Below are 17854 nucleotides of genomic sequence, written 5' to 3' on the forward strand. Positions count from 1 at the left end.
ACCTTGGACCTCTATTGTACTCATCAGTAAAACACTTATAAAACAGTGAAAACACTTTTTTTTACTATGGATGAAATCTTGTTTACCATAACCACACCCTCTCTGCTATGGTTGGTCAAGCATTGAGGTTTGTCACCGCGCTTCATCAATCCCGGGAGTCTCCGCCTCCAAGGTCATTATGGACTCTTATAACCCCTCGTTCGCTGATATTTCAGACGGGGGAGAACTTTAAAGTAATAACTGTAAAACATGGTCATGATGAGAGACTTTCTGCATCTTGGAGAGGAAGACAACATTTGAAACATGTGAGTGAGTCGGGAGAGTTGGGTTTTCACATTAGTTGCCCTTTATGTAAATTAATATAATAAATTAAAGGCACACAACACATGCATGGTTTTGAAGTTCGGGGGATAATTTTGATTCCAGAGAGTGGTTCATGAATAGAAAAGAGCCTATTACCTGGAGCGACAGTTCAAATCGTAATTAAAATTGAATAAGGTCCACAATAAAAATAAAGTTACATTAAGTTATTTTCACATTCACTAAAACCCTAGTGGTTGAAGCCTGCCATTAAAGGTGGTCAGTGAGCAGCTGACATCAGAAGTAGACACTTTTAACGACTAGAGACTAGAGATGTCAGCTGGTTAAGAAAACCAGAAACCATAATGTGTATCTTAGTCTGAGTTGAAAAGTCAGGTTGGACGTCTTGGAGTCCTTCTCTTCTCTTCTTCTTCTTCACTTTATTATATAATAGCCGCGTTGATAGTGGACATGCGAGCAGAATACTTCCAAGTTTGGTTAATAGTCGCCACAATATTGATCTTCCGGCACATTCCAACTTTATATCCTGCCTATGTTTTTTGCACTGTTTTACATCCCTTGAGCTGCAGACACCCAACACTTACACCAGACGTATTACTAACTAAGCACATAATGACCGGCACATACCTTCCAGAACAAAGTCTGAAAGCAGCGACGGAAAAAAGTCCCAGTTACGGATTCAGATATATAACAGACTGGTGCCCCATTTTTTCCTTTGCCAACCAGCTGGTGTCCAGGAATGAGATGTTTAGCTGGAAATACCAACTCAGTCTTTAAAACTTTTTTTTTCCTGTGACCCCTACTGCTCCAGGATTTACTGTAAGAGACGGTGCAATTCCCAGAGCAACGTCCAAAGCTGCAAAGGGTCCCTTAATGCTAAAGTTCTTTCCTCTTCCAGGAGTGGATAAATATGCCCTGGTGGTCCATGACAGCTGGAAGCCTGGACAATTATACCGTTTATGAGCACCAAGTCTGGTCCAGGCAATATTTTTATAAGTTGATCCTTCTGTCATTTAATCGATGGTCATTTAGAATTCATGGAAAGTTGGATTTATAATTTCTCTTTTTTGTCCATTTCATTGGTACTGACAGCTACAGTAGAACTGGCTCAGGTCTCACAAGTTACTTTGCATTTTCCAGAATCTTAAATGCACCACACCGTGCTTTAAGAATTGGTAGTTGATGAACTGCAAGATGATCAGTGGAAATTTAATGATTTGGCTAAGAGTTAAACATCTTTGCCATTAAACACACACGATAAATTATTGAATAACTAGACTATAAACAATATCAGTGGTCCTCAACCATCGGGACGGGGACCAGTGCCGGTGCACATGGCATTTAATATCAGGCTGCAAAGAAAGAAAAACTAAATTATTTAATTTCTATTGAATTGATTTTTATGCCTTTAGAGTTTTTTTAAACAGTTTCAGTTAAGCAAGTGATTCTTAAGATATCAAGATGCTATTTGGCTAAAATTTACTCAAGAATTAAAGTGAACTAGTCAAGATTAAATTAAAACACAAACTTTATAAGTTCATCTTGTAGCTTGAACCCAGCCCAGGGCTCCTCCTGAGTCAGCGTTATGGTGAGATGTATTTTTCATGCACTTAAAACTAGTTATTTTGCAGTGTGAGCCATTTTATTTTGGCTGTTTTTTTCTGTAATATCAGCATAAAAAAATAATGTTGATATTAAACTCGTCCATTGTGCAAAAAAAAGTTTGGGGACCCCTGTTATATCTTTAAACCAAAAGATGTGTTCAGAAGAAAACCTTTTGATTTTGTTTTGTTATATTAATGCTGCATGAGAAAAACATGAAAATCCAGTGACTGATGAACATTTGGTTAAAAAAAAGACAATGGCATAAGTTTATTCGATTTATATTCAAGCAGTACATATTCAGTTGATAATGCAAACTGACGGGGCACTATAATGAAAAATATTTCATTTTATTTTGTTGGAAAATATGAAGAAAAAAAGAAAAACAAATGTCAATTTGATTTGATAATTTGTGTAAGATTCACTCTTAACATAAATAATAATTGGATATAGCATAAGTAAATGCTAAAGGAAGGAAATACTTTTCCAATTCTAATCATTTTACAATATACATTTTTACTTTGAAAGTAAATCAATCAGGATGGAAACTGTGAGTGTGTGTTACAACAGCTGCTCAAAATGAATAACTACCAGTGAGACTAGTAAAGTTTCTCAAGTAGAAGTTTTAAGTACTTTTCAATACATTCCTTTGTTTTTTATTACCACTTTAGCTTCTCATCTCATCCTTGCTCCCGTTTCTTCAACGCTGCAACATTCAGTACGAGTTCGCCTGACGATACAGTGCTGGTGCAGAAAATGTGTTTATTCTGATTAAAATTTGTATTTTTGTTATAATTTAACCTTGTTCTTTCCAACATCTGCGGCAAACATTTCAACCTAGAGCAACAGATGAAGTGACAGGCAGCACAAAGACGCAGAGGTGTTCAATGTTATGTGAACTGGTAATGTGCGTCTAGTTAAGACAACCTCCCGCTGAGTTGAGGCTTGGCTACACCGGCCTGCGGAAAACCAAAGTCACCTACGTTATAATTAGGATTTACTCTGAAAGGTATGAATACGTCTGAGAATAAATGATGTCGGTTTCGCTTCTCCCAGTGCTTCTGTGGATTTATTTTTCTTTCTGCAGATTCATTTACCTTTTATGTAATATTTAATTTACATGGGGAAAACATTTAGCATGCTGAAGGTAATGTGATCCATGAGTCTTGTATTAAATTCATTCAAAAGTTTTTATATATTTCATTGTATTTCACTGTAGATGAATGGCTATCAATATCTTAGATTCAAAAACAATTGTTAAAACAAAACAAATGTAATCAACAACAATTCCTTCTGTAAAATAACTTGCATTTGTTACTAAATATTTAAGTTCCTTATTCCTTTTGCTCCACTTCCAACTGCAAATCTTCTTGACGAAAAACTCTGAATTGAAGGAATGTGTTTGATCCAACTTAATCAGGCTGCACTTGAAAAATGTATATTATAATATTATATATAATTAAAGAGAATTTCTACAATTTTTGAGAAGAAAATTTAACCTATTGTTATCGATTTTAGAGGAAATTATTTCATGATAAAAGTCATAGTACTTAATAGCACAGACATGGTCAAAGTGAATGGTCTAAGAATGTATTTTTGTGGCCGTCATGGGGTTAAAGGTCGAGAAGAAACAATTGTATTTTTTTGTGTGTGTGTGTTGTTTATTATGAGTTCTGTTAATGTGACTATTGGGTTATAGGTTTTAAGACTTTTGATGTATTGCCCCTGAAAAGAGTGAATACAAAAGTAAAGTGTTTTCCTATTAGATTTTAAAAAGTTATACAGATTACAATTGGACTATAATACCTTATTTTTATTTTATTTTATGTCACTTATTTATTTATTTTCCTGATTATATTTAGGCTTTTCCCTTGATGGCCCCTCAGAGGGTCTCTTTATAAAATGTGTCTTCTGTGAAAATGTTATTTCCTACCTTTTACCTGGCACAGCCTAATATTGTTTACTATTATTAAGCCTCCGACTACACATTAATCTCCAATTATTTCACAAGGTCACTGATCAAAAGTGTCACATAAATCCAATAACATCTTCAAGAGAACCGGCGAAGACTGAGTCACTCCTTCCATGTGTATGTGATTTAAGCCGCCTGCCGCTAATGAGACTTTCCAATGTGTTCCAGCTTTGATTACCAGATGCATCAAAGTCGGAATGTAATCACTCAAGAGCGTTAGAAGCCGATATTGATGTGCCATGATTCACACGGTACGAGTTTCCACAATAGTCAGATTTGTTGTGACTGCCTTCAGCTGACAGGAAGTTGTTCGCGACTCTCGTCGAGAAGGTTCAATAGCATTCCATCCTTGGTATGATAAACCCTGACCCGTTGGGCTTGAGTCCGGGGCAGAAGACTTCAGACCGGGCCAACAAGCTGAGTAAGCAGAGACCAGAGCTGAACAAATGGAGCGAAGCCAACAGACTTATCGCCGGACTGTAGTCCCGCCTTCGTGTCATCGGTAGTCCCTGAGATAAGAGGACCACACATGTCTATCTTTGAAGTGTCTGTTTTCATGTTACAGCCCAGAATCATTCACTGAGCTGAAGTAGAGTTAGTTCCACTTTCAAACAAAGGCTTATCCGGAATGTTTGTATTTACATGCTCTCAAGATATTACACAATAATATAAATGTGGTCACATGAGTGAAAACGTGTTTTAGTGTTATCAAATACAGAATATTTTATGTGTTATTTGATCATGATGTCCAAAGCTATCACTCTGTTCATGACAGCGCCATTATTAAACTATGATATTATTATTGTTGGTGAATAACCAGTGCAATAAATAAACTGTGGGTTCTACTCACAAATGGAGAGATCTGTTGTTTTTGGATCTCATGAGTTTATTTGCTCTACATCAGGGGTGTCAAACTGCTCCAGAAAAGGGTTTTTGTTCCAACCAGTCACCTTTTCTGGACCAGTTTGAACCTCTGCTCTGCATGATTCATCCTTATGACTTAGAATCCTTTAGTTGTGCAACCAATAAAAACTGCATTCTCTGCATTCTCATTCTCATTCTTATTTAACTAAATGAAGTGTTTACGTATCTGAAAGAGTCCCGATATAAAACAATACAAGACTCCTGTATTGGTCTCGGTGTTGACTTGACCTTTTAAGCATCTATTTTATTGGGTATTGATTGTTTAAGCGCTTTGTGACCCTGGTCTAGAAAAGCGCTCTACAAATATTACTTACTTACTTACACATATAACACAAAGAAAACTAGAGTCCAATACCTCTAAATGTCCAAAAACTAAAGCGTCCACCAAACTGGGGAATAAAACAGGAAAGAAAACAGAGGGGTCAATACATACGCTAATGAGTAACAAACTAAAGCACAAGGGCAAAGAAAAAAAAATCGAACAAGAATAATCCACAGAAGGAACCAAAAGAAACAACTACAAACCAACGCAGGAAAATCTTTGATCTGGCACACAGGTCTGGACTGGTTGAAGTAGGTATACTGATGACTGATGAGGTCCAGCCATGTGCTGTACGTGGGGAATGGGAAAGGTGAGAACAGGAAGTAGGAGAACGTAATAAAACAAAAATAAAAGTGAAAACTTAACAGAAAGTGTTTGGTAATAAATCTGTTGCAGTGGTGGCACTAGGGCGCCACCATCCTACCCATTTTAAACATTTCTTTATCTTTTTGTATTTTATTTAATAATAATAATGATTTATTATTTATCCTTTTTTTTAGTTTAAAACAATTGTATGTTTGTACAATTAGTCACACTGATAAACAATATTTGCATTGATTCACGTTAAAATGATATTCTTGGTTAGTGTCGTTATTCGTCATATTCAGTCTATCTCGGGTCGCTTTTTGAAGAGCGACCCTTGTAGTTAAGATACATAATGTTATGAAATTCGTGCTTTGCGAGCTCACTTGGTGGAGCGCACCATTATTGTCCAAATAATTTCTTTGTACGTCCAAATTTCAGCTCAGAAATGAGCTGCTTGGTGAAGGTCCATGATCTCTGCTTGAAATTGTTTAACACCAATGTTCTGTTATGCCATCATTTTAACTTAAATATGTTTTCATTTTTGGATATAAATACATTAACATTAAATGCAGCAGTACAGACTCAATAAGAAAAATGGCCTCAATTCAAAGGCAGAGAAAAGGCTTATTATAATGGTGTCCTCAAGACATACACTGAGCCCATCATTGTTCTTGGCAATTGTACCCGAATCCCACCACCTGTGGATTAATAAGCCCTTAAACGTGTTCTCCATATTATCGTTAGGAATAGCAGGCACAACTAGCTGGCCAGAAAAGACAGACAAAAATACATTCTGTGGCTACAAAAATGAGCTAAAAACAGACGTGGAATTGCTTTTAATTCGTGACTCCTACCTTATTTACTGAGCGGGTATACAGTTACGCGAGTTTCCACCGGTCTCTTGTCATATGACGAGACATTGTGTGCTGCATTTCCTATGTATGTTTCCATCTTTTAGGATCTATTTGATTGCAAAGGTCGTCTTAACTGCTACCACATGTGGCGTCTTTGTTCTGCTGTCACTGCGTCAGTGTGTTGTTTTCCAGACTGTGTGTGTGGTGAAAGTGTATCAAAGAGCTGCAGAGAAATGGATACACTTGAATGCAAACTAGAAAATAGAAAGTGATTGTGGTTTTGATTCTGTTTTTGTGTCTTCATTATAAACAGCTCAATGCGATAATGTATCCCATCTATTCCACCTTGAAACACCCGAAAAAAGTATCTCAACATCAGCGTTTCTTCCTTCGTTTTGGTGATGTTTGAGCCGACCGGAGGATATTTTCCAGTGACAGACTCTATAAATCTGTCTCAATGACCCGCAGGTGAAAAAATAGAGAAAATGTTGAGTTCCAGGAAAGGAATATAAGCCAAATAGGAGACTTGGGTGAATTAAAAAACAGTGGAAAAATAAGGTTATGAGAAGAAGAGACCTGAGGGAGGCCTTTCGCTGAAGAGAATAAAAGTGTCCATTCACAGAACTTTTACACCGATGGAGCCTTTTAGCTGTTGGTCGCTGATCACAAGTGTTCTGAATTATGCTCCATATGGGAATAACATACATGTTTTTATATCCTGACATTGATTTACTTCTCCTCTGAATCTACTCTTCTAAACTCATGTTGGCCACATTTCTGACTCTTCGCCGGCACACTCCTCTGGAGATGAGTGTTGCTGAGTAATGGTTGAAAATCTGCTGCTCAGTTTGAAGAACCTCACCTATGCATCCACCATTGACTCATACCTCTGGCCTTAACAGTAACAGAAACCCTATCCCTAACTGTAAAAAATATTAACTATATATCTTTTTTTAACATTAAAAAAACAACATTCTATACATTTTAACCCATGTGTTATCTGAGGGTCAAAATGACACGAAAGCCCGAAAACAAATGTAACTGTTTTATCCTTTGTGTTGTGTGTCAAGATGAACAAACCTCCACCACTGCATATATATTTCTGGAAGCCAGGGAGGTTGTTCACCTTGAACCAAAAGCAACACAAGGGATAAAACAATTGTGTTCTGGCCTTTAGGTCACCTTGACCCTGAGATAACACAAGGTTTGAGAATGTGTTTCATTCATTTTACTTTAATCATGTTTACTTTATTTAAGTTTTAAATTAATTTTCTCAATCTAATCCCTTAACCCTGACCCTAAAAATATAAGTTGTTTTTTTTAAACATCTTTTTAAGTTTGTTTAGGTTTTTTCTCATTTATTGTATTATTTTCAGGTAAGTTTTAGGGTTAGATTGAGGCCTAGGGTTAGGGTTAGGGTTAGGGTTTAGGTTTGAGTATAAGATTATAATATGGTTTGAAAAACTTATAAAAATGTAATGTAAAAAATGTAAAGATGAACAGTTAAAGTTAATGAGAAAGGTGAAAGTAATAAAAAATACAATTGTTATGGTTTAGAGTTTGGGTTGGGGCTAAGGTCATGATTATGCTTAGGTTAAAAAAACCTGAATAATAGAGTTCAGTTAAAAAATTACGCAAATTTAAAATAGCTTTAATAACACTGGGAAGCTACTAAAATAAAATCTTCTTAAAACAAATTAAGGCCAAAAAATATTTCTATTTAAATTTTTCCAAAGAAATGAGTTACAATTCTTTTTTTTTTCACTTCCTGTACCGACAGATTAAAAAAGGACGTTAAAAAAAATGAATGCTCCTTTATTTAAAACCCTGAAAACAACAAAATACAACAATGATCAACTGTTTTGCATTAAGTGCTCTGAGCATTTCACCACAATCAACCAAACAGAAACAGATCCTGGAGTTTCCTCACATAAACGTCCACTAAACTGACAGACATGCAGCACTAGTTTGAGGCTACGATGTTCACTTTCTGTCAACCATTATCAACTGTGGACCTCTGCTCTCATTTATTCCTCCTCCCCTCCGAGCATCATTATCTTCATTTTGCTTTATTTAGGAAAGAGGAAGTGCTTTGTGTGCAGACCGTGGCAGGCTGGAAAAATTGTGCCGGGAAGAGCAGGGGCCGAAACTTGAGCCTCTCTGCATTAAAAGTTCCACTCGAGCAAACATTTGTGTGAGGAAACCGTGTGGACTTGAGGATCTAATCATGGAGGCGAACTAGGGAAGAGTGAAGTCCAGTAAGAAAGTAGGTTTATTGATTAAAAAAATGCTATTGAATTTCTCTTGTATATTTGATAACAATAATTTATACAGTTGCTTTTAACGTAGCATACTGCGACTTGTAGTACGAAGACAGCGCCCCCTCTGGTGTTAGTGGGTTACGATTGAATGAGGGGAAAAAGGCTAAAATAGCTAAATTCTTCTTTTCATTTAACCTTTAATTGTGTTTGCACTTGTGTAAATGTAATTGTATGTGTTGATGCAGGAGCTTTGAATTTCCAACATGTTACTTGTTTTCATCTGAAGTAATGTTTCAGATCATGTTTTATCCTAGTACTATACTCATATTGTCATATTTGAAATGATGCAATTTAAATTTAGAAACCTACAATCAACTTTGTAGCTTCAATTTCTTATGTTTTGGTTGTATAAATTACAAACTCTTACTTTAGGAAGGATCAACAGTGTCGTCAACAGAATTTGGTAAAAACAAGAGAAACTAAACTGTTACTGTGAAGATGTTGATACAAAAGTAAAGTTTAATTTTTGGATGATTTTGTTAAAAATTCAGAATACCAGGGTAAGGAAAGCAGAGGATCAGTGTATGACATTAAAAAAATGTTGTTGTAGTTTTTAAATGGATTATATCCAGTGGACAGTGTGTGTGTGTCTCTCTGTGTGTGTTAACGTTGCTGTGGGTGTGCGTAAATGTGAGAAAAGTTTTGTGTGTGTGTGCGTCTGCCAGATGTGGGTCAAGAAGTCAAGAAACCCCTCAGTGGTCCGTCACTTCCACTCTGCCTATTTTCTAGGAATGAGTGAGATCTCCTTCACTTCCTGCCTCACGCTGAAACAGAGTTGATCGTTGTCCAGAGAAGAATCTCCTCCTCTCACCTCTGCAGCTTGACCTTCATGATCTTCAACTTGTACAGAGTCGTCTTGAAACCTTGAAAGGCTGAGAGCTGCAGACACACCAGCAACAGAGTGAGTAATGGCTAAGAGTGACACGTGTGCGAGACCTTCCTTACCATTTGCTCCACGTAAGCCTGAGGAGTGATCCTGCTCCCAGAGAAGAAGCTCAGCAAGACGTCACTCTAGTCTGAGGATCATCATTCACAGCTTGCTTATCACAGCCAGAACTTGTCCCAGAGTCTGGTCCACCTCAGCTGTTATCTTCTCCCTGTTGTTCTGCAGCCAGGTGCCGGTCAGCAGAGATGAGAGCAGCCGAGACCACAGCTCACCCGAAGCTCACCTTCTCATCCAGCTTCCCCAGTTGCTCATCGATGGTTCCAGAGGAGCAGAGATGAAGGATCAGCACTGGATCAACACACTCACCTGAGTCACACCAAACACTTATCCTCCTTTCTGCCTCTCAGCTGTTTGTCTTCCCCACACACCTGCGTCCACTGGAGGTCACCTGGAAGACCTACGACTATTTTCAACAGCATATCTGGCAACCTTAGCAGATGTTGCCAGGTTGGTTCAGTTTAGGAATTTCTTTATGGATTCTGGGTTGAAAACTAACTTAGCTGTGTCAGATTTTTCTTCTTTTTTACGACTAAGGTTGTGATTTCGGTTTCTTGTTTCTTTTAGTCGTGATCTAGTAGCTCTGTCACTCACATGACCACACATGATTGGTCGAAACCGACGCAACATGTTTAAAACTCTTAACATAGTCTGTTAGTTTCCATCATGCAGCTCATTCAACAAAACACTAGACCACTGTGTCACATTGGTTACACACACAAACATAACGACGAACACTAACAAAAAGGACATAACATCAAATACATCTAATATTTTATTTTAAGTTAGAAAGATTTTTGTCAGTTTAATCTGTATTTTATGTAGGATTTTGTTTGCACTTCATTTTGAACTCTGTATTTAAATTGTTGCATATGACAGAATCGGGAATGCAACATGATTTTTTGCTTTATGAACATACAAAAAGTATGATTATGTAAACAGCTAAATTAGAAATCTCAGGATTCCAGGTGTAGAAAACAGATTATTATAAGAGATAGAGCAAAAACAAATATGAATACTGCAATATTTAGATCCTGTCGTCTGCATCCAGACACATATTCTGCCTTCTCTGGCAAGAAAATGGACTATGGATGCAAAAACTTAACAGACATAAACATAAATGAGCCTCTATGTGTTGTACGGCCCAATGAAAAGGACATTTCTTCATATTCCTGTTTTTGTTTGGTTGAATCCTGCTTCATCCACGTAAAACAATTTATGTGGACTTGGTCCATCTTAGCTCAACGTATTTATAATGGATTTGCTCGACATGTTCTACTTTGTACAGTTGCTTAATCCAATCCTCATTCCTCTCAGGACCTCAGGCTATGGATAGTTTGTCCCACATAAGTTTCTGTCGTGCACGGTGTGTTAAGAGTTTTAAACATGTTTAGTTTTGACAAAAGTGTCTCAGGGATTGAAAAATAACTGTAAAAGGAGGTGATGGAGTCGGTTTCCACTGAAGAGATGATGATTGGATTTGATTCCTGGATGTTGGTGTTTACAAATAAGGTTACGACCTTGAGGATTAACCAAAAGCAAAAGATCAGTTAGAGGGATTTGCATTCGTAGAACCTGGGTTACGATAAAGATAAAGCGGGGGTTATCCATGATGTGTAGTAACAACATGTCCCAGCAGGTGTCGATGTCTCCTCTCATCAGTCAGATGGAGAAAAATAATACAATTTACATTGAGTTTGATTTCCCTGGTGAACACTGGATGGAGCTGCTGAAGCGAATGAGAAGCCTCCTGCATTTACTAGCTCTCACCACTGGGTGGAGCCAGAATAACTCATAAATTCACGAGCTGAAGGTGTGTTGCTTAAAAAAAGTCCAATCCTATTTCTTTACAAAATAAATATATGATGGTGCTAGGAGGGAAGGGGAATTAAATGAGACCAGAGGTAGAAGATAAAAAAGACTTCTAAAATGCACTCTCTATTTTAACTAACTCGTTCGTCATTATATATTTTTACCACTAGAGAGCAGCAGATTACTATTTAAGTTCCTCTTGTTTCTGTGAACTTGTGTTTCAGCACTGATTTAAAAATATATATAATGTAGAATTAAGTTCTACTTGATTTTATATTATGATTCGGACACAGATGTGTTATAACGCCTTTAATAGATACATTTGTCTATAACCTGAATTACAATCACAAGGCTGTTTACAAACTGTAGTTTAAAAAAACAAAACATATTCATAATATTAGTTTCTGAAACCATCATGAAGGTAATTTTGAAGGTTTTGAAGCCTGACCTGTACACTGATGGGATTCTATGGTTTACCACAGGAATGGATTGACTCCACACGTGAACATCAAAGATGAAGAGAAGATTGTTGATATAAAATCTTCACTATAGTCTAATAAAAATATGTTTTAACTGTGTAGACATAAACATCTGCATGCAAACACACACACACATGTTAACTCTCTTCCAAACACATAGACTTTATTGTCTGCTGCAACAACTTGGGGGGTGGGGGGGAGCCATTGTAAGTCCAACCATGGAGACTAGTTGGAATCTTGGCACGATATTGAAATCTTTTTTTTTAAATAAATCAATTACAAAGAAGCTACTTTGTGAGGCTGAGTGCACATTGCTGCGCAAAGATCCTAATAAAGGCGAACACTGACTCGAATATGAGAACCGAAACTAATGAGCTAATATTATTTATTTATGATACAAATAAATGATATGTAATGGTATTACTAAGCATTTAAGATTAAGGGTTTATGTTCATTAAAAAGTAATTTAATTTTAGTAATAATGTATATTTAATGGATTATGCTGAGGGAACTCCTGATACTTGTAGTTCTCTACATTTATTTATTCATTATGTTTCTTCTAGATCAGCAACAACAAGGATTTAAAGTAATTAATACCTATTTAAAATCGTATTAAATAGTTTTTAAATCCATTTCAATACGTTCCACATCATTTTTGCTTGGACTTTAATTCACAATTTCACTCATTTTGAATATGATATTCATTTTTTTAATGTGTATAATTAAAAACTGTACACAACATAGTTACTTCAGCTAATATATGATCGATCATGTTATCTATAATGATCCGATGGTTGTAATGAGGTCGAGGGGCTTAAATCTGATTCTGATCAGTTTTATAGTTTCACATTAAATTGGGTCAAGTGTGACTCTGAAGTGGCCCCTGAGGCCCACAGTCTGCGGTACCACAGGCATTTGAGCTTCTACAAAGATGTGCATGGAGTCAAATATGACACGATCACGCCCTTTGCTGTCACGAAACAAAGTGAGACGGAGGATGAGGACGTGCTGCGAGCTCCGGATCTGCAGACTGCGCCATGAGGTCCCCTCCCTCCCTGAGCCTCTGCAGTCTCTCCTCAGCTGCACTGCTGCTCTCCTCCTCCAGCAGCTCCGCCTCACTGCTCATCAATAATCTCTATTAGTCGTGGAGTGTGAGAGAGGGGAGGCCAGAGGAGGACAGCGGGAGTTTTTCCGTGCATTGGTCCTATATAGCCTGTGTGTGTGTGTGTGTGTTTGGGGTGTGTGTGTGAGGAGGCAGCAGGGAGGGAGGGGTGTGTCCCGATCACTCGTAGTAACCATTAGTCAACTGCTGCAGCAGCCTCTCTGGACTTGACTGAAGCAGACGCACTAACCTGTCCGTCCTCTCCTCCGTCTCTCGCTCACCTCACATCTTCTCATCACTCCTGCAGCGTCGCTCCCAGCCTGAAGGAAGTACCGCCTGATCCTTCACCCGCTCATCTGCATGACTGTCACAAAGGTAAGGCTGAGGCTTAACTTTTACACATGCACCACATTTGTAATGGCTTATGGTCCTTTGAAAGAGTGTAAAAGATGAGTTTAGTAAGTGCTCCTCAGCTTTGTTACTCACTCTAATAACAACTGCATTGAAATGAAACTCTTCTCACTCTTGTATAGAGGATGCATTCTTCAGCTTTTCATTGGATTCTGTCCCATAACATGTCTTTGTTTCCATACATTTGCTTTGTCATTGATACAGTTATGAAGTCATTCACAACAGTCCTCCTTTTCACATAAAGTCTCAACACAAATTAAATGATAGTATGTTTTAAATATTCAATTTGATTGATTGTGCGGCAAATAATTAAACGATCAATAATGCACAATACAATACGTTTGATTTACACTTCAATAAGTGTATCTATGATTTATCATGTTTTGGTCTTAGTTTGTTGCTTTTCCATCATTTTTCAAACTTTTTTAAGCATTAGAAATATAATTCTGATAATGAAACATTATTCTGCTGTCGATATTAACTAATGACCAAAAAGGAAACACAAACCATAAATAAATGTTTTAAACAGCTCTTGCAGGTGTTGGTAAGTATCCAATATGGCGGCAGGAAGTTTGTTGATGTTGGATGTGATCTGGTTTTGTATCTTGTGTGCGATATAACAATCACTATAGAAAATGAAATGTGTACACAGTAGAATAATAAGGTCTTCACCTGCATGATGTGAGAATATCAGCTCAGATTTGTTGTATTGTAATAACTAATCAATGTCAGGACAATGACAGATTTTTATCTATTATATACATAGAAAAAACAAAGTTTACCCAATTTTCTAGTTATTAGGTACAGAGCACATTTGTGTCCAAATGACAAAACGCACACAATTCTTATATATTTGTATGTCTGTCGTTCAGCAAAGTAACCTAAAAACCGATACAAATATTTAAATCTTGGTCAAAATGTTGACCCAGAATCAAGACATTTATATCGTGTTTGGTTTCTATATAACCTTCTGTATCCGTAAAAAAAACACTGCTTTCTTCTTCGCTCTTGCTGTGTGTTGTGTAAGCGAGTTCTAGAAAACTACAGCCACCATAGAGCTCATTCATATCACTGATATGTTACTTTATTTGACAATGTATTGACCTGCATGGACGAAATAAACTAATTTGAGTTCCTTGGCAGAGTTATGCCTCTTGTCAGTGCTTCTCTACAGTGAGGTGTGTGTGTGCAGGTGCAGTGAACAGGTGTGTGTGTATGAATGCTCACAGTAGGCGTGTCGAGCCGACAGGGTCAGTGTTGGTGCGATGATGGCGCTCCAGGCCTCGGCAGCTAAATGAATCCTCTTAGTCAATTAACGGAGCTGGAGAGGAAGTGTAAAAGAGAGAGAGAGCGGGGAAATTAGAACACCTTCTCCCTGCTGGAGATTTAACCCCCGGGACTGAAATAGATGCTGTTGAGATGCAGGACAATGACCCGTTTGCAACAAAAAAGTCATATCAATCAATGCAGAAGAATACAGTCGGCCTCTGAAAGAGTGGTTTCCTGTCTGTGTGCAGGAGAGGGAGATAGTGAGTGGGAGGCGTGTGATGCTGCGTGGGTCGACCTCTGCGAGCAGTGCTGGAGGGAAAGGTCATGTGTAATAATCAGACGACGCCAAAGGATCGAATTGATTTTCATCTTGAACTGTAAATCATTTTTATTCTACATGTTTAATCCTGTTAATAATGATACGATGATCTCGTCCTGAACCTATATATGGAGAGTGTTTGTGGCTCGCTGGTATCAAACAGATGCAGGATGAAGAGAGGAAGTATCAGTGTTCGCCGGCTCTGCCTGCCAACAGCACACAAGTCACCTTGGGAGCGATGCGAGGCGAGAGCTTCGCTGCTGACGGGGCTAAACAACCCCTCGGCCCCCTCGGCCCCCTCGGCACATAAATACAGCCTGACAACAATGTGGAGACACTGTCTCCAAGGCCGAGGCCAAGATCTGTGACATTTAGAGCGACTCAATTACAACGTATCATAAATTAAACATTTGCCCTTGTTCACTTGTCTTGTAATGAATCAACGTGTTTTATTTTAAAACAGCAACACACCACCGTGATGCAGTGATTACAATAGAACAAAAAGTTATGTAATAAATCAGTATTTCATCATTTCATTTGATGAACCTTAACTTAACTTAACTGTGGCAGTATCAGAGTAAGATTTTTATACTTCAAATTGGGTTAATTTCTTCTATCCACATCTTTTTGAGCGCTTAAGTGAAGTTAACACAATTAATAATGTGTATTTTAGGTTTAGATTGTTAGCTTGATTAAATTAAATCAAGTTACATATTTAATATTGATTTTACTTTCTAAGTTTGAAAACTCAAACTGCCAAATTCATTAGCAATTAAATATATAATGCACATCTGTCATTTTCCCCAAAACTGTCTTCACTGAAATCATAAAGTTCTGTTGCTCCACCATATTTTAATTTATTAACAAATGGAACCTACAAATGGAATACTTTTCTTTATTATTGATGAGATAATGTTCAACTCAAAACACTGTAAATATACTTGTAAATCATCAATTTCACAATTTCATATAAATAAATACATTTAAATTAAATAGTATTTGTTCACACGTTGCTTTTTTGTTTCACTGAACTCTTGGAGGAAACTCAAGGGTTTGCTTCCCTCCCACCTTTTCAGAATGTGGTGCTTTTTTTTCCCCAAAGATATCGATGGAGTAATGTGGCAAGAAATGTGGAAAAAGGGCCGAGGACGTGTTTCCTGTTGGTAGTGTTTTGCGACTCACACACGATCGAGTGATGTGAGAAAACAAGGATGAGTCTTGAACACAGTCCAACACGTCTCCACTCACAACTGAGCACTTATGACCAATTCTTAATCAGGATTACAACTTTTTGCAGTAAGTCCCTCTAAAAACACAGACGACATAAGTAGATCAATATAGGTCACTGAAGGATTTAATCCTTTGGTCCTACATTTGTCACAAACTCGACAAAGTTTCTGTAAAGTTAAACATTTTTTTTAACAGATGTTTGATTCTAACTTCATTTCACATATTTGCGTTTGTGTTAAAGAGAAAACACTGATATAAAATGACCATGTTAACATGTTAAATAAGTGTAAAATCATGATAAAAAACGTGTGTAAAAAGTAAGTATATAGCTGTTGAGTTTACAAGGATTCTAAATCCAATACATGAATATTGTCAACTAATCTTGAATAGGATATAGTTCAATTTCTTAAGCTGATAAATATATTTTAACTCAAATATAGACTGTATCTTTTTGATAAGCTATAATGTATCGGAGTGTGTAACCCTGAACAGGATTATATAGCAAAAACAAAACCATCACTGTTGTTGAACTGAATGAGGACAAACGTCATGTGATACATTCACCTCGAATATGATTCCTATGGCTTCTATGTTCAGAATCTAATATCTTGATTTGGGTCGTTTAATTCCCTTCCAGCTCCAATTACAGTTGTGAGAAGATTGTTATCCCCTGTACTTTACTGGAGTATTGACTTGAAAAATGCAATAATAAATGCATCAGAAGCTCATAATGATGAAGAAATTATCGTTATTTATTTAACAAATCAATGCAGATGTGATATTTTCTCAATTTAATTTCTTGTAACATGTTTTAGAAAGTAAGGTGTCCTCTTCGGCTGCTGATGCCAGGATTCCTGAAAGACTCAGAGCAGCATCTAGCCCGAAAACTGCCAACACAGCTTCGACATCAGATCACTAGATGAGATTGTCTCTCGAAAAACAAGCAGAATTCCGTTTCTGTCGGAGCTGGCGTAGATATTTCCAGTAGGCGGGTTGATACCTTTAGGGAAAGTATTCAGAGTATCGGAAAGCGACCTACGAAATACCCTCCATCGGAAATAAGCGAGAGCCAGCAGCCGCTCTCCTGTAAGAATAGTGGAAAGTAAAAGCTCACTAAAGTGTAAAACGCTCGTACGCTCGCCTCCATCAAAGTATTTCTGTAACAGTCAGAAGTGTTCGCTGCCTGGGGAAGTTTCTATTTTAGATCAAGTCTCACAGGAGAAGATTAATGACTGTGGAAAGCACTTTTCTGGACAGAAAAGAACTTTGAAACTTTGAGTCTAAAAGCACTCAATGCCCATTTATTCATTTTATCTAAAGTCTTGCCAATTTCTAGTCGTTTAGGAGAAGAAATGGTGCTGCATGTGGAAGGACAGAAAGCTGCTGGTGCAGAATGCCACACGAAACATTTCTTTCAATTGGCTTCATTTACTTGGAAATCGGTTTAATGCTCCACTGGTTTGTGTTGGGATGCAAGAGAAAGAGACGTCAGTAATGGTGTGAGGATGTGTTGAGTGGAGGGATGACCTGCTTTGACCTCTTCATCTTGACAACTATCTTACACACCGGTTTCTGGTTTTTATCTTCCCGGTACGTTCCTGAAGTACTTCATATAAAAACAGATGGTGATCACATGGTACTCACAGACTCTCTGGGCGGGTCGTCCT

The 17854-nt window shown here is 37.5% G+C and overlaps 1 protein-coding gene across 1 annotated transcript in view; it reads left to right on the forward strand.

The window, feature by feature from the left end:
• The first annotated feature begins 13057 nt into the window (after positions 1-13057).
• coro2ba (coronin, actin binding protein, 2Ba) overlaps positions 13058-17854 on the forward strand; it is a 28151-nt gene continuing 23354 nt past the window's right edge. The window contains exon 1 of the mRNA XM_087794313.1: positions 13058-13333. Within this exon, the coding sequence (XP_087650439.1) occupies positions 13319-13333 (15 nt within the window). The 5' untranslated portion in view covers positions 13058-13318. The remainder of the gene's footprint in view (positions 13334-17854) is intronic.

This window comes from Callionymus lyra, chromosome 6 (genome assembly GCF_982586985.1).
Source record: "Callionymus lyra chromosome 6, fCalLyr1.hap1.1, whole genome shotgun sequence".
NCBI classification, from domain to species: domain Eukaryota; kingdom Metazoa; phylum Chordata; class Actinopteri; order Syngnathiformes; family Callionymidae; genus Callionymus; species Callionymus lyra.